This window comes from Fusarium graminearum, chromosome 3 (assembly GCF_000240135.3).
Source record: "Fusarium graminearum PH-1 chromosome 3, whole genome shotgun sequence".
In the NCBI taxonomy this organism is placed as follows: Eukaryota; Fungi; Ascomycota; class Sordariomycetes; order Hypocreales; family Nectriaceae; genus Fusarium; species Fusarium graminearum.
In genome coordinates, this window is record NC_026476.1 from 6,616,793 (window position 1) to 6,634,345 (window position 17,553).

The following is a 17,553-nucleotide window of genomic DNA, read 5'->3' on the forward strand; positions in this document are numbered from 1 at the left end:
AACAAAGGGTCTTCAAAAAAACCGCCCACGATCCCTCAACCTCCTTTGTCTTTTCATCCCCTACTAAGAGGTATGCCCGGACGAGAACTGAGCGCTGCAAAGACAGACATCGCTCTCCTTGCTAGAGATACCAGCCAACCACCTGTTGCTTGTTATCCTAACGATCTCTCCAAAACCTTGTTTTACCAGCACCCCTTAGCCCGGGAGCTCGAGATGACTACACTAGAACAAGTGAAACTTGGTCTTCTCTTACCCGCAGAACTCGTTGATCATCGAGACTACTAGTATGATCTCGACAGCGAAGATGAGGCAGATGAAGATGTGTCACTGGCTTCCCCCCATGCACCAAATCCTGACAAGCTCAAAGTGCATCCTGCACCAGGCGTTTTGGACAAGATCAAAAAGGAAGGGCACTATCAGCCTGCCCCGGCAGAAAGCACAAGATTGGAAGACACGCATTTACAACCACTAGACGAGTGCATTTCCAATTCCAACAAAAACCAGCCAAGCCATGTAATGCATCCACCGATGTTCACAGGCAACGTCCCGCAATTTGAGCCATTTGCAGGCACAGATCATCAGAAATTGAGCTTTGATGACACCAGTCATGAAGCCTCTTCTGTATCACAGGTTGTTGAACAGAGTCCCGGACAGTCTACAGCGCAAGACACCGAAGAGTCGCACAGTCAGCAAGAAGAACCCGAGAGAGAGAACCCCCCTCCACTGGTGTGTAAGCTTGCGAAACCTCGGATCTCGCCTATGGAATACGCTCGCATGTACCTGTTGGAGAAATCTGCAGCCTCTCGCGAGAACCGAGAATGTGAACTTCCGAGACCTGACATGCAGTGGCATTGGACCCCTGGATACAAGAAGTTTTTCATTATTCCTCGAATACCCGAGACGATTCAGCGTGATCTAGTTCCCGCTGATGCCAACTCTGTTCCTAATACAGATGTTGACGAGTCCAACAGAGGGCACAAAGCACCAGAGCCCACTGAGGAGAAAGACCCCTTCGGGCACATGCGTCTATCGCTGCACCTCGGAGAGGCCGCTCTATTTCCTGTTTTCCCGGGAAGTACAGATTTTAAGGGGAGCGATGAAGGAACCCCATATCAAGGATCTAGCAAAGCGACTGAAGCCTCCAATTCTATTGATGCGCGTGAAGGAAAATATCCAATAATGCAACATCGAGGTAATATCCACTACTACCATGCGGCCTCAATTTCTACCGTTCGGCACTGACAGAGACAGGACCAGCTGGCGGCAGAGTTGAAGATTGGCGGCCAATGAGCGAATATGAAACGGACGTAGATGACGAAGAATCGGACACCACCACGCCAATTGGTGTTGGTGACGACAAGAGTACAAATCTAAAGCCAAAAAAGGCCACCCAAGGAGATACGCATTCACCTACAGCCCAAACACTCGAGGTTCAAGACAGGCCTCGTGTTCATATAGCTACAGAAGAACTTGGAGAATGTTCTTCAGGTTCACATAAAAGCTTTGAAACAGCAGCTCGAAACGAATTTCCGGACCAAGCCGACGTGAAGGCTGAGGATGATGCTGGAAACCTCACCCTCTCGGGACAACTTTCACGTGTCTGTACAAAAGACATGTCAGTTTTGGACTTTGCCACACCGAGAACCAAGGGTAAGACGATGGATGACACTTCAAACCATTTGAATACTATTTGTGGGCGTAGTCCGCTTGCTCGCTTTCCTATAGTAGTCCAGCCAACTAACCGATTGACGCCAGGGACTCTTACAAAGCGTGTCGTTGACAGTTCTGGCGGCCAGCTCCTCTCTGAGAACATTCGGCAAGCTCAACTTATTTCCAGTCCCAGGGAAAAGCCCCCCCAGGGACTGAATGCAGACTTGTGGGATATCGATGCAGAATCAATGTTGTCTGAACTCAAACCAGAGCCGCTACAGATTAACCGACAGAGACCACGCGCGAACACGGGTGATGATCGAAGATGGTCGAGAATGTTTAATGGACTGAATGCCGATGTGCCGTCCTCACTTGGGATGATTAGGCTCAACACCTCACCCGCCGTGGACCATGAATTCGCTGTTGCCAATGTCGACGACGATGACGGTTATACGGCAACGGAAAGCGATCTCACTCCACGTGCTTCGGGGACCGATATCAGGAATGCTGCAAACGTAACTCCAACACCCAGAGGTCTTCAGCGGTCCACTTCGACAATCATCACTCCTACGCAACCCAACAGAAGACTCCATCATCAAGCTTCATACAATTTGGACAATGTAGAGCACTCTGGATTCACGCCTGAGCATCGCCGGGAAAGTATCACTTATGGAACATTTCCTAGGTCAGGCGTAATGCTTAATCTCCGGGATACTCAAGCACGCCTTAGATATCCCCTTCACAGCCCCGAGGAAAGCCAGCTCAGTAGGAGCTTGGACGACACGACTCCGAAAGCTAAACACTTCAACGGTGCATCTGAAACAGATCGGAACAAGCAGAGTTCGATCAAGGAGTGGGTGAAATCCATTGCAATAACACCACGAAAACCTAAGATTGCGTCACATGCTAGAATCGGAGACCACAGAGACTCTTCTGCATCAGGGGATCAGGTAGCCTCATATGGTACTTTGGATCAGCAGAATGTCCAGCCTTTTCTGACAACCTCTACACGGGATTTCTCTCAATCTCAAAAGCTCCAAAAGCAGCGATCGAAACCGAAACATACTCCTAGCAGTACACATCCTTTTCCGAAACAAGATGTTGACACACAAGGCCGAGCTCAATCCCCCGTATCTCCTACGAGAGAACAAGCCTTGGCTCATCGCAGAACGCCGTCCCCATCAGAACAGGGCAGCATTGCCGTTCCGTTGACCCCTTCGGGAATCGGTAGCGTCCTTCGCAGGCGTGTGCGTTCTGGTTACAGCACACCAGGAACTCCACGAACTCCACGAACTCCGGCTTCACCTCAGTTGGCCTGGCGGCCGTTTGATGATGACCAGCCCGAACCACCTTGCGTTTTACCTTGGTTATCGAACAATCGTGAAGTGAAGCGGGAGAAGGAGAAGCGAGTAGCGTTTTTCCGTGAAAAGGCAGAACTCGAGCTTGAGGACAAGCAATCTCCCAAGAGACCAAGCCGCAGGAGCTCTTTTGGGAGCACCATTCTTGGAGACCACACGAATCGGGACAATCCAGCAGTGGTCAATCTCATGAGCAATGAAAGTCTTGTTACCTGGACGAACTTCATCCAGGACGCCCCTGAGCCGCTCTTTTCGTCTCCCCCGCCACCTGTGCCGCCGCTTCCCACCGAATCTCAGCTGAACATTGCTCTCGGCCGACTTCGGCAAGCGCAGACACCATCTCGTGCTGCTGTAGGTGTTGAGACCCTTCTTGTTACTTCTTACCGGGCCAGGAAGCCTCAAGGACTCAAGGTTGATACGGACTGGGCGCGTCAAGCAGGTCAAGATGGATCACGAACACCGAGTCGACACAGAGGAACGAAACCTGCTAGTGGAAGCAGCAACAGAACTACACTACGTTTTGATGGTAGACAGATGGGCCTCGGACAAGCAGAGGCGGAAGAAGAGCGTCAAGGCAGTGGACAGGATGGCGAGATCATATCACGACGCAAGTAAAGTCATGAAGTCGTTTTTTGAGGTCGTATTTTGAGGGCTTAATGTCTACATGTCGCAAGGCCCAGCTATTCTGTACATTAGCTGTAAAACTGACATCTGAATCACATTATAAAGGTGCTATGCGCATTTGAGAACATGTATGTAGCTACAGCGGCTACTCACCGACTTGAGTCGAATTGAGAACAGATGAGCCAAGACTTGATGATATCAAAACCCTTTGACAAAGGCTGAATCAAACTCTAATGCCACATAACCAAGGGTGGGAGGAAATACACGAGTCACTTTCAGATAGCCCAATGCAACATCAAACGAAGGATCCGGAAGAATGGGACCTGTTGTAATCGATTGCGTAGCCAAGTTGCCAAGATTTCATGGTAGTGCTTGAGACACGTTTCTCGCCATGACACAACCAACATATACTTACTACCTTGCAGGGTCTTTGTTATCATGAGCTTTCATCAAACACCATTCCCATGAGCACATGTTGCATGCTGGATTCCACGTCAACAACCTTCTTTTTTTTAAAAAAAAAATATATTAAAAAATCTCGAGAAACAAGTCGTATCATGCATGAATCACGGTGTGCTGCAGAACAGAGCATGAAAGTACGCTAGAGACTACATACTACATCCATCATGCCTGAAGAAAAGGTTCAAGACAAGCAGTGTTGCGACACGTTCACACTGGTGCAGCCACGCTATACCACACCAGGGATGAGATGAGACTCGTTCGCTTCATCTCGGCATAAGACACACAGCAGCGCATGGAGTGGTTTTCCCATGCCAGTGGTTTATCAGAGAGGGAGAGTGCCCAATCGCTTTGCCGGTTGAGGATGCGGAATAGTTACTATCTTGGACATGGGGTACAAAAGTAGTTAGGGCGTTGGGCTTGATAGCAGACCCGTGACGACGCACGAGACTTGGACTCGAGCAACGTCGAATCACCTGCAGGCAGAGGGAACTGAAATCTACGAGATCCCCTTTTGGGGAAGCCATATGAACCAGTCAACTGGCGTCTGAAGATTTAATTTAAAGCTGGTGACCAAATGCCGAGCGAGTCAAGAAGCCGAATTCCGGGGAGGTGTGGTAAAGTATGACAAGGATGTCGTGTAATTACTGCAGACCAGGCCAGACAATTGAGGCCAAGAAGAATACCTATGTCGAAAATCTTGTTGCCAAGGTAGCTATTTGATTATGAAAACGTAAACTGCTATACCAGAGGCCATCGCCTAAGGTTGAGTGATGTCGATTGAGTGGGATAGTGCTGCGCTACAGCTGGTAGGGTGGTATTTCCTATTGCAGTCTCCATTGCTCATCTTGATAATGGCGTCGTCTTGTGATGAAGCCATCCACACATATCAAAGGATTGACACACCGCTCCCCACGAAACCCCCCACTTGTTGTCCGTCCATCACTCTTCTGTTTCTCTCATCAACAAACACCATGACACGATTTCGCTTTGCGAAATAACCAGCCCCGCCTTCGAATGGGTATCCGTCGATCATCCCCAGCCTGTGCGTCTGGGGTATGAGATGGGCTATGTAATCAATTGACTGCTCTCCATCTTGAACAAGTAAAATATCTCACCTCGGGTTTCGGCTAATGCCCGAGACGCCTTATCTTTATTCAATATTCATTCGAATATAGCCTGTAGCCTTCGTGTCTTCGGACCGTCGGGATTGGTCCTGACATTGCCATTCGACGCGCTGAAAACAACACAGATGCTATTAAATGTCTTGGCTCTGGTGCAATCTGCACCAAGTCGGCTATTGTATTGCAGCGCTGCTTTGAGAAAGGGTCCTAGCAATCCGCCAGAGCGTTGTTCATGTGCCTCAAAAGTATAACTGGACTATTTGCTCCGGTCATGATAGATTTAGTGTGACCTAGTAAAACCGCCAACACCCGGTCGAGGCTTCGAATGCTGGCTGTTCTAGCATGAGACCGACACATTCCAGAATATCCATCGCTTCCTGAATACCAGTCGTGGAGTGAGTACAATGACCTCCCCACAGCAAAAGCCTCGCAGGCTTAGCTCTTCTCCAACATCTACAGCATGCAAGTGGTGGTTGGTGCATTGAAAATCATAGTCCGTGCATGCCATGTAATGTACGTCGGTTGTGCTAATCCCGAGCAACGTTTACCTCGTTCATCTGGTTCGTCTTGGCCCTGAGTTCTTGCACAGAAAACGCGAGCCCAATATCAGAGACTGGGTAGTCCTGAAAGCCTAGCCGGCAATACCCAAAACTGTCAACGGAATTCGCAAAGGAATTGCAAAGGAATTGCAAAGGAATCTGCCCTTGCCTGCTAGCACTTCGTTGCAATTTGCCTATGTGGTCAGCAGTGGAGGATCTCCGAGTCCATACCTCGAATTGACGCCATGGCGAGCCAAAACTGTAATTCTGCATCTAAGAGGGCCGTTCATTTCCATGTCCCTGCTCTAATTGAAGACCGGCTCACCGCACATCTCAACTTAGAGCCTGGTTCGATTCATGACGATCGTTACCGGCCCGATAACGGGAGATCTGCTAGCGACTATGTGACCTGAAAACCTCCTTCTAGGGGGATTCTATGTGCACGGGCTCAAGACAGGAGAGCTTCATGTGGGCTTTAATTCCGTGACAAAACGCGTACCAGCGTGTGGCACAGACCCGTGTACAGTCTAGCCATCACCAGTCGCCAAACAAAATAGCTATTTCGGTTGACGATAGCTGGCTGGGTTTATTGGTGAAGTAATGGACCCTGCGTGATAAACGGCGAGCATAATCTTGCGTTCAGCCTGACCCGCCTCCAGGTGTTCTAGCCCGCTCGACCCGTGTGCTTCCTGACGACTAGGCTAGGCAATAAGAATCCCCAGTTCAGGTGGTCTAGCGGTGTCTTAGTAAGGCCAGCAGGGTACGTGGAGTTATTGCTACGTACTTTATGGATTTATAGCTGGGTACCGAGATCCAGGTTATTGATAGTAGGAGGGATCGCCAGGGTCCTCACGATACTCGTCTAGGTACGAGATATACTGCACGACAGCACAGTAGTACCCGTTCTAGACTAAGCCAGGTGCAGTACAACTTCATGTGTGTCAATGCTGCATGCCTGGTCGTCCATGCCCTTGCGAGGAATTCGTCGCCTTCTCAAAGTAGATTCGTGATCTCTCAACTCGATCATTCTGCACCAGAAGCACTAGGCGCACCAGCTGATACCAGGGGTACCAGAATCGACAAGAATATCGCTGCTTGTACCTGTAGAAGTCCTTTGCTTAGTGTGATAAGGTCGGCCAAGTCCCTTATTTAGAGCCAACAGATGGCGTTAACGATGACGTTTATTATGCCAGATGCGCACGTTTTCAATTTGTGCTAACGATTTTGGTTGGTCACATTCATCTATCCAGCTGCTTGGACTAGGGAAAAGACGGGAATCAGTCAGCGGACCGCGTCTCAGCCGGCGCACCGTCGAACTCAATTGTTGGGCATCGTCGAGTGTCCCATGTACCAGGGCGGTGTAAGACCAGAGGAATGTTATCAACGGTAGACGTTGGGCAAGAATGCAATATGTCTCCCAAGAAACAACTCAAAGCAAAGAAGTGCTGCTGCGTGTCAGCAATACACTCGGGTCTCCCACAGATATTTAGCTCAGCCATGCTAATCCAGAAAGGGAATGACAACGACATCTTAACCTGAGCAGCGTCGCGTACAATTGCAATGCTGTATCAAGATACTGGTTGACGCGAATACCGAAACTGTTAGTTTATAACCGTATGCTCGACGATCTCCTGAGAGTTAGGTTGAGACATTCTGCGGATATAGATTAAAATTGGTGACGAAACCGTTGTGGCTTCAAACAAATCGCCAAACGATACGTAGAATAGTAACATCAAGCGACGCAAAGGCTTACTCGTTTGGGTAAGCCGAGTCATGTGCACTCACTCACACAAGAAAGGGTCAAGGCGCTTCCAATCGACCGAAAAGGATCAACAAAGTGCTCAACTGATCCAAACAGCACCCAGACTTGCTCTACAAGCTCAGGAAACTTCAAGACAGATGTCATCACAAGGTTTAGGAGTTTCAACGAACTGAAGGCGGGTGCGGGCTGAGTAAAAAGCTCAGCTCGCTCATAGGAGCCAGGGGCTTTGCCAATATTTGTCCCCTCTAATAAAAGTAAGCGGAAACTTCAGTGATTTGACATGTCAGCTTTTGCTTGTTGTGAGAGACTCGTTTTCCAGCAGTTCCCACTGCTTCCGAAGTAACTCTTGACAATTCGTCTTGCTCGAGGCTAAGCCTTACGTACAAGCTGGTGTGGGGGCAGGTTGGCGACCGGAATTTACTTTGGAAAGTTGCCAAAAGTTATCGATAGCCTTTCAAATCCACGACAGTCGTGCTAGACTAGAGAGTGGTCGTAACCAACTATGGTAACGATGTCCTAGGAAATACGTATGTTGAACAGGGGTTCAGGATGAATCCATTCGTGATGATCGACCAACCTAGACAGGCATTGTCTCAGAGGAGTCATGCTTTGACCACCAAAAGGTCCGTGAGGAGGCGGCTGGCTGCGGAGGATGTGAGCTGGGCTGCTCATATCCCTACCCGTTCGGCTACAGAGCACGTACCACAACGTAGAGAGAGACAGAATCCCTTTACAAAAAGCAAAACAGATAGCAAAGAGAGTCGAATATGGCACCAATGTGTTCGTGTAATTGTTCGATACCATCCTCAACTATAGAGTTAGTAGTTTTGTATATACAGTTTGTGAAAAAAAAACTCACCGCTAACTCTATTTCGAGCTCAGACCCTCAAGGCAATAGAGTAGCTGCCCAAGCATTTTCTTTCTGTCAAAGAGCCCAGAATACAGAGTAGGTAGCTGTTGAATTGATTCTAGGCCGTCGATTTCCAGCCTCCAAAATGGCGCGTGCGCTAGCAGCGCATTGCAGTAGTTCAATGCATCTATTCTACTGAGTGATGCCAGCATGGAAATACCATGTCAGTCAGCTTGTTCTCGATAGGAAAGGGGGACTAGAGGTTCTCCAGAGACCAGGTGCAGAGATATCATTCAAAGTAGTGTCTCCGCTACTGTATGTATGCAAAATTAATGCTAACGATAAATGGGCGAGTCAAAAGTGGCAGCCAGGGATGCTGCTGTAGAGATTCTGCAAGACACTCGAGGCCGATGCATTGGGCTGGCGGTCTGGATCGATAAACCCAGCCAGACTGAGCTATGACCTATTCTTGTCGGCAACAGGCGTTGCAGTGAGTATCAAACGCGTCGATATACTATTCAGATGATGGTTTTGGATGAAGAAATGCTGGAAGCGAGACCTGAGTTACCCAAGCTTACCTGGAATCCCTGAGGTACTTCCACAGTTGGGGTAGGAACGGGTTGGGCTGTGTGGGTGAGTGAGAGTACCTTCCCACAACACAACCTACCACGAAGAGGGAAGGGACGGCAGGTGCCTTCTCATGCCTGCCTCATAAGACATTGATCTACATCTTAGTTCACGTATTTTGAAAATGCTACTGCACGTAAATTCGATCCAATTCATCCGCTGTCAACACAACACCGTCGTCTTTATCCGCCAGAACAACCGCTCCTCATTTATTTTGCTATTGACACAGTCAATACCAATGTCCTCCTCAACAGCCTCCCCCGCTCCATCATGTTTTCACTTGATGCCCCGAAACAAGTTGGTCCCAATGCTACGGCACAGTATATGCATTTTGCACCTCCAGCCATGTTCTGTTCTCGACCTGTCGACTCGAGCAGGTTGAAACTTCTAGTCGCTTGTCCAAGGGATCAACACTGAGACGTCTAATACCCACTAATGTCACCCAACAAGACTTTCACAAACACAAGGGACCTTTGATGATATCATGCTACAGCTTCGCTGCAACGTCGCCCGTTGGAGACTCGGGTTTTTAATACTCCAAAGTTAGTCGGCACTTTGTCGTGTGACTCCGAAGAAACAGATCAACAATGTCGAACCATACATTGTCACTACTGATCCACCTGTTGCATGATGGCACGACTCGCCGCCATTGGTGTTTATAGGGAGAGACGTCAACCTGATCGAGATGCTCGATCGGTGGGTTCTTCTCATATCTCATAGCTGCAGTTGCTCGCAAGTGAAACCCCTGCTCTCGTATCTATTTCGCTGACATATACTCCGTAGGCAGGTATAGTACGATTTTGTCTGCAACATTCTTGTCAATCCAGAATCTAGACAAGGGAAGGTCCCACTCAAGCGGGCCTGCTGTGTACCCTGAAGCACCTCTGTCAGGGCCCTTCTGGCGCTAAATCTACAGAGGGTGGGTTTACCAGGCCATGTCCTTGTCAATCTATCCATGTCCTCCATCGAGGCTTGATGGAGACTTTCGCCAAGATCCAGCATCCTCCACGTCTCATTCACCATGGTCGTTGTCCTAGAGCTGCTAGTCGAGTTAGCCCCCAGTAGTTGGCCCCAGGCATAACAGGGTCTGGAGGTGACCATCTCTGGCATCGCGCGGCCTGAGTGACCCTTGACGGGACCGAACGGTGCATGTTGGTTGAGGGCTGTCAAAGCCCCTGCGAACCCTCTCACCTTGACCTTGACTTGACCAGTAGACCATGAGGCCAACCTGATCGCTAGCCCGCCGCAACTGTGGGGAGATGGAGTCGACAGGAAAGACAAGCAGAAGCGAAGGGTTCCAGTGCTGTGCTGCATCTCAGAACTCCTCCACACCTTGACTTCCAAATAAGACCTCTCCACCCACATACATAGCCCCTCCATTCTCCTCACCTTTCCCTCCCTTTCATCTTGCGAGTTTGGAGCCGTCGTCTGTCCTGGGCGACTAAACGAGCTTCGATCAACCGTTGGTGTGCTGGCGTCCAAGACTAGTCCACCCTAACGCCCACCGCCACCACCCTCTAGTCTCCACAGCTTCATGCTGGGTCGTCACGTCCAGCTTCTAGTTAGAGACTATACTGCACTGTACTGTTCCATACCATACTCGATCGGCAAGCTATCTGGTTATCTATCTAAGCCGTTACCGCCAGCCTTGAGACGGTCGTTGCAATAGATTGCTCTCCCAACTCTTCTTTCTCATTCCCAGAGGGGCAAGGTCATATTAGTCGCTAAATGGCCCTCGAATATTCATTTGACTTTTCTCGATCTGAAAGGAACCTAGCCTGGTGCGACAGACATAACATATCCCCCGAAGAGCCAAATAGCATGATGCCACCATCGCCTTTACCAATGGACTCGCTATGGATGTCCTCTGTGGCAAATCAGCTACAGCCTGGCCAGATATCACCTTTAAGTGTAGGAATGGATAATTCTTCCGCACCAACAATGATTCACTCTGCCTCCTCGTCTTGCGCCGATTCCTGGAGCACGGAGTACGTCGACCGAGATGATGTTGAGATGGACAACAGCTGGGAGCAAGGCTCGGACGACATTCTCACAATCCCGAAGCTGGAACCCATCGAAGATGACATCAATATGGACGACCTCAAAGCTGCCCCCCTTGCATCAGCTTCCATCGAATCCGCAAGCACCGATCCGAAGCCGAAACGGCCACGAGGACGACCAAGAAAGCACCCCCTGGCAACCGCTGTAAGCACAAGTAAAGTTACGAAAGGTCGATCGAAGACTGGTTGCATTACTTGCCGTAAACGCAAGAAGAAGTGTGATGAAGCTGTAAGTAGTTCCCAGAAAGACTATTGGTGCTACAAGCCAGAACGAATATGCCAGTTCATGTTCATCTTGCTTGGCGAATGTACCAGCATGCTCTTTGAATTTGGGTCAGGTGGCTAACATCAAGTAGAAACCACGATGTATGGCATGAAGGAATCAGTCTATCTTGCGCATAAAGTCTAACATTATATTCCTAGGCATGAATTGTGAGAAGAACGCTGTCGTCTGCGAGGGTTATCATGAGAAACAGATATGGAAAAGTGGCAAAGAAAAGACCGAAGAAGGTGAGTGCATCGATAGGTGTGCCAGTTCACTTTACTGATAGTTATGCCAGAGCGCTTGCGCCAGAAGTCATTGCCAGTGATCACCATGCAGCCTATATTTCATGGCGTGGAAACAGTGGAGGACAAGGTATTCTGGAAACACTACGTTACCAATCTGAGCAATATCCTAACCGTCGAAGGCGAGGCAAAGAATGCTTTCAAGGACATCATTCTTCACCTTGCCAATCAACATCAAGGGCTGATGCACTCTATTTTGGCTGTCAGCAGCAAACATATTGACTGGGACACTCCATATGGTGCCAAGCTCTTAGCAGATCATCCCCAATCAAACAGAGAAGCATTGCAACAACGAGCAGATTATCACCACGACGAATCCATGAAACGACTCTACGAGGATATGGGTCGACCCTTGAATAAAGATGATCCCGAGTATAAGACTATTCTATCTGCACGATATGGACAGATGCTCTGTTTGCTTCTTCAGACCAGAGCAGATGGAAACCCTCGAGGTGAACACCGAGTTCACCTTCAAGCTTATCAGACTTTGATTCAACATTCACCTCCTGAGGACCCAGTATTCTATAGTTTCATTACCGAGTTCTTTCAGTACCATATCTTTGCCGACGATCTCTTCTGGCATCCCGAAAACATGACAGCCCGATTATCATCAGAAGACTGGGAGCCTGCCGACCCAATCCAACCACCTCGATTATTGGGTGTCAGCGATGGTCTCTTCCAGTACCTTTCCCAGATCACGACCATTCGAAATACGATCCGAGCCAATATAGCAGCTGCCGTAGACCCAGTCGTGGACTATACCAGCTTATACCAGGCTGCTGAAATAGATGCAGCCATCCGTGAGTGGACGCCGAATTGGCCATGGGGCGACAGTCGTGATCGAGTCGGGCTCCTTTACAAGCAAATGATGTGGGTATATCTTTTCCGGACTATCTACCCACCTTCGGTCTCCTCGATGCGCCGTTCGACGTTTAGCACATTACCGATTGCAGCTTCAGCTTCGGTTGCGCGTCCACCACCACCGCCACTCAGACGGGCCTCCATGATGGCCACAGTATCAGGGGCCAATGGAACCACCGGGGTTTCAGACGTTCACGTGGCTAGCAGCTGTCCAACATCACGCAATCCTTCAAGAACCAGTTCCATGCACGAACAGGACTCATCATGTCAAGAGAGAGCATCTTCACCACCACCAACCCGAAGACCGGCGTATCACGATCGCCGTATCACCCTTGCTGTCGAAGAGTCGCTATCCCTTCTAGAGTCTTTCAAGCCTTCCGACCCTTCCCAGACCTTGCTCCTGATACCTTGCCTCATTATTGGCACCGCCTGCTTCGAAAAGGCTCAACAAGAACGTGTCCGCAAAGCTGTTAGGGCTGTTCGCGGCTACACAGGTCTTCGTAACTGTGAGCGTGTCATGGAACTGCTTGAAAAAGTATGGGCCTTGATGGAACAAGGTGACTGGATCTCTGTATGGGACTGGCAGGGCATCGCCCGTCGGATGCGACTGGACTTTACCTGTGCCTGAGTCCACAACAACTATTACGACTGATCGAAATGTTTGCTTTCGTTCCATCTTCAAATCATTAGCATGCTTCTAGGACACAGTACCTCATGCGATTCTTTATTTACTTATATAATATCTCGAAACCAAAGCTCAGAATGACTTTACGGGGAGGCCTTGTCTCGTTTATCATAGCAAGCATACTGTCGACATCAGACCGATAGGAATTTGGTCTGACGATTCGATGGGACAACGGCGTTTGTGTTTAGGCTGGCAGTGTTTATTTTTGCAAGTTGGACCGCTGTCTCAGCGAGGGATTAGGAAGGGACTTTTTTCTACTGTTTTTTGTTTTGTTTTTCTCATGATAACTACCGAATGAAGTGGATGAGGCGTGTTTGCATACTCGGCAGATATGAACAGCATGTATAGAACCCAGCTACAATAGGTACGCTGAAGTGGGGGCTCCCTTTGATTTATATTACAGCAGCTTGCATGAAGCGATGCACAAAGTCCAATGTTGGCGCTTACAATCTGAAACATTGCATTTATCATTCAAACTGGAACAACCATGTGTTACTTTCGATAGCTCAACATAATCCATGAAAGATCTTGTCATAGATTACGTGGATTGTGCGGATGTTATGAGGGTTCGAACCGGGCAAATATGTCACATTAGGATGTTCAGTATTGAGCATCGGGAACCCCTTCTAATGTGCGAAATTGAATACAAATCAATTTGATAGCGACGTGCATGCATAAATCTAGACCACATTGGAAAAGCATTCAGCTTAAGGCAGGGTAACATGATTCTACCAGGAAATCAAGACCCTGACAACTTCAAATTCCAAACATGAAATCGCATTGCACAACTCGTGCTTTACACCCCGTCATACTCATTTGATGCCACCTTTTTTCTTCTTTTTTTTCTTTTTTTTTTCAGTCTTCGCGCTTTTCGCCCTCAAAATAGAACTTGCCCAGCGGCTCATCGCCTCGTCCAGGTCCTACAAGACCGGATGCAGGAGCCCTTGTCTCACCCCTGTCCAACCTCTGCACAATTCTCTCCGCTGCCTCTTGAGCAGCAGCAGTTTGCGCCTGGGATTGTGACGCAGAGACTGGGCCACGGGAGGTTGTGTCAACAAACGAATCGTTCTCAGTCGCTTGCCCTGGGTTCGGGTCCATTGCAACACCATCCATCATGCGGGCATCACGGCGTTCCTGTAGAGCAGAGGCACTCACAGGAGTGTCACCACCAACATGGGTCTCACGATCACGTCTAATGTCGCTAAGCCCCGAATTGGTTCTCTCCAGTCCCCAAGCTTGGGGTGCCGCTCGACGATGGTAGATAGGTCCGGATACGGTGCTTCCTGCACCCTCACCAAAGCCAACGAGCGAAGCGGAGCCATCATCGCTCATACGATCGTCATAACCACCAACAGAGCGAGCAGTGGTGCCATCAAGATCCTCATCCATAGCATCCGGATAACCGCCCATGCTTGTTACCGACCCGGCTTCACGATAGTTGGTGTCTGTGCTGAACATATCCTCATCTCGATCGCCAGCAGCAGTGCGCGCATCGTCACCATCACCCACATGACTCTCAGTTGCGCTCGCTGTTCCCACGGTACTCATTTTAGTGATGGCCATAGGTTGACCATTGCTATCAAAATAGGCAGGCGTCAGGTGCTGCGAGGAAGGATAGTTTGGTGGGAATCCAGTTGTTGAAGTAGGAGTGGTCTGTGGTGACGCCGACGAAGCCCCAGGAGCGCTCGCTTGGGGAGGTGCTCGGAGAGTCGAAACCCGCTCCAGACCAGCAAGGCGCGAGATACGGTCGGCACGCTCAGCCTCGAGGCTTTGAGTAGAAGGGTTGTGTTGATGGCCGCGACTGAAATGGCCCTGGGGGAAGTGACCACGATGGCCATCCTTGATCGCAGTGGTAGATAGCGCGGAAAGAGAGGTAGTGGTGCTTGTGGGAGTGCCGCTGAAAGTAACGACGGCGTCAGTGTTTAGTCATGTAGAGAAGCGCCATTGACTTGATAGCAAGTCAAATCAAATAGAAAAAGGAATAACACACGGCATCTCTGATGGGGTCTCTGGCCTAGAGCCCGGAGGAGGAAGGTTGATAAAGGTTGGAGTTTGTGTTTGCGCCATGGCGATGGTTGATTGATTCTATCGAAGAAGTATCTAGAGCGCCGATGCTCGAGTTGATTCCCGTTCAGAAGCTAAGAATCGGGATGGTCGCAAAAGAAATTATGTAAAGGTGGTGGTGATACGAGGCAACGTCAGGTATCAAGGGCCTAGCTGTCGAGGGCTGCTCAGGAAGACTGGATGCTTGTCAATAAGCGTTGTTGCCAAAACAGAAAGCGTGGAATGAACAGGCGCGCGACAGGTTATATGCGTTGGGAATTGCTGGGTATAGGTGGTTTGTGCTTGTAGGAAGAAGAAATGAATTACTGGCAAGGCGGGAGGGTGGAAGAAAGGTGTATCTACATTATCGCAAGCCCATCCCAGCGTAATTCAGCCCCAGGGTATTAATCCGGCAGAAGGAATGTGAGGCGATTGACCATGAATGGGTAGCTTCACCCACTGGAAGTGCCCTATAAGGCAAGCGCAACAAGCGCTGGAGACGTGCTATTGAAGAGCCTGATGCTAGGCTCAGAGGAATGAGGGGGAGGGGTCAAGTGATTAGGGAGGTGGACATGGGCGAATTATGACGTCGGTTATGGTTGCAGTCATTGGTTAGATCTCATGGACATCTTCAAACTGGGCATGAGCAACATCAAACACATGCCTACAGCAGGTTCTATTTAATGTCGATTAATTGGATCTTGGATTAAACTATTACCTAGTATTTACCCATGATTTTTGGGAGCTTGCACGTGGTTTGGAGGTCTATCAAAGCTTGTTGACTTGTTGATTGATGCATTGTCTCAGACTTGGAATTTGTTAGTTTTGCTCACAATTCAGTAAAATCAGATCATGGCAAGGAATCACAGACAACGAATAACTGACTAATTACCTGTATCCATAACTCTCATATCTTGATATTGACCCCAATTATTTATATATTACTCCAATGCAATGCTCATCCCAAACGAATTGTCAGATAGGTGGATTATATATTTATATGTCTCCATGAACCTCGCCCCTTGTCAATTTCCCCGTCATTTTTCTTGTCCGAGACAAAGGCTTGTCTGAGCGCCACAAATAGAACGCGCGCCCAACTAGTTACGGGCCCCAAGTCATTCAATCAGTATTGCCATTCCATATAGCGCCACAATCATGTGAAATAAAATGAACAAAACAGTTCAACACCCCAAAGAAAAACGCTTGCGTAGAATAGGGGCGTTGCTGGAGCGAACCTGCAGTGACCCCGTGAGCACGGATGCTCCTATAGGAGTGCCATGCCGATAGATGTAATGCCGAGAACTAGAGATAGAACCACGACACCGGGAGTCATAGGCGAAGGAGAACCGGCGTTGATGTCGGGAACGGTAGTCTTGGGCGCAGGAGGGTCCCAGGTGATTGTAGGTCCGTTGCCCTTCTCAGTCGCCGTCTTGGAAGCAGCCTCCTTCTCTTTGGTGTTGGTGCTGGTATCGGTATCAGACTTGTCGCTCTTGGAGTCCTTATCCTTCTTTCCAGTAGCAGTGGCAGTAGCAGTGGCAGTGGATTCCCCTGTCGCGTCGGCAGTGTTGGACTCGTCGGCAGTTGTCTCGGAGGGCTTGTCGTTGGTAGCCTTAGACTTTTCAACAGCGGTGGTAGACTCCTCGTCCTTTGCGGCAATGACTCCGGTCAGGAGCATAGCGATGGGAAGAACGTGCTTGGAGAAACGCATGGTGTCGGTTGTGGATTTGAGAGCGACGTGAAGCAAATAGTCGTTGAAGAAAGAGCCGATCCGTGGAAGTAGTAGGGGATATCGCCAAGACAACGATCGAAGAAGGAATAAAAGTCAAGTAGATCCCAACTGTCAAAGAAGATACAAGCGAGAGTCGGTAGACAAAGTTGGTAACACTGACAGGACTAAGAACGAGAGTGAAGAATAGCCAAGAAGAAATTAGTTAGAGATGCAGAAAGCAGATGGAAGACCCGTAAGCGTTGAGAAACTAGGGGGGAACAAGGGAACAACAGTCGGCATGTTAAGCCTTTTTTCCACGCTAAGGAATTATGCACCTAAATTTGGAAATCACAGCGTGCGCTAGTGGAGGTCCACAGCGATCTATCCCGGGGTGGTATGGACGGTTCTGTTGTCGTTCTGTCCGATGCTACAATACACTCGAGGGCATAATGGGATGACAGTGGCAAGAGAGTCAGTTATTGTTCTTAATTTGGATGTCGGTCCTTCCAAGACAAAGGCTAACATGGTTCAGGATGGAGTGAGTGCTAAGCCAGTCCAGTCCAATAGACTATTCATCACTTGATTTCTGTAAGAGAGGCCAACTACCACTATTGTACGGATAGAAGAACCCAGATA

At 49.1% G+C, this 17,553-nt stretch overlaps 5 protein-coding genes across 5 annotated transcripts; 2 read left to right on the plus strand and 3 right to left on the minus strand.

Annotated features, from left to right (window-relative positions):
- Positions 1-3,197: 3,197 nt before the first annotated feature.
- On the plus strand, positions 3,198-3,657 carry FGSG_13914 (uncharacterized protein; the record flags this gene model as incomplete). Its single annotated transcript, XM_011327282.1, has 2 exons — positions 3,198-3,359; positions 3,412-3,657. The coding sequence occupies 2 exons, from the start codon at positions 3,198-3,200 to the stop codon at positions 3,655-3,657; spliced, it is 408 nt and encodes a 135-aa protein (XP_011325584.1).
- A 6,050-nt stretch (positions 3,658-9,707) lies between these two features.
- On the minus strand, positions 9,708-10,307 carry FGSG_13915 (uncharacterized protein; the record flags this gene model as incomplete). Its single annotated transcript, XM_011327283.1, has 1 exon — positions 9,708-10,307. One exon carries the CDS (start codon positions 10,305-10,307, stop codon positions 9,708-9,710), a length of 600 nt encoding a protein of 199 aa, XP_011325585.1.
- Positions 10,308-10,934: 627 nt separating this feature from the next.
- On the plus strand, positions 10,935-13,109 carry FGSG_10812 (uncharacterized protein; the record flags this gene model as incomplete). Its single annotated transcript, XM_011327284.1, has 4 exons — positions 10,935-11,282; positions 11,410-11,419; positions 11,477-11,563; positions 11,616-13,109. Exons 3-4 carry the CDS (start codon positions 11,498-11,500, stop codon positions 13,107-13,109), a joined length of 1,560 nt encoding a protein of 519 aa, XP_011325586.1. The 5' UTR covers positions 10,935-11,282; positions 11,410-11,419; positions 11,477-11,497.
- Positions 13,110-14,021: 912 nt separating this feature from the next.
- Positions 14,022-15,502, minus strand: FGSG_10811 (uncharacterized protein; the record flags this gene model as incomplete). The annotated part of the gene is made up of 2 exons (XM_011327285.1): positions 15,157-15,502; positions 14,022-15,063 (listed from the first exon to the last, which is right to left on the minus strand). Exons 1-2 carry the CDS (start codon positions 15,231-15,233, stop codon positions 14,022-14,024), a joined length of 1,119 nt encoding a protein of 372 aa, XP_011325587.1. The 5' UTR covers positions 15,234-15,502.
- Positions 15,503-16,473: 971 nt separating this feature from the next.
- Positions 16,474-16,917, minus strand: FGSG_10810 (uncharacterized protein; the record flags this gene model as incomplete). Its single annotated transcript, XM_011327286.1, has 1 exon — positions 16,474-16,917. The coding sequence occupies one exon, from the start codon at positions 16,915-16,917 to the stop codon at positions 16,474-16,476; it is 444 nt and encodes a 147-aa protein (XP_011325588.1).
- Positions 16,918-17,553: the final 636 nt, after the last annotated feature.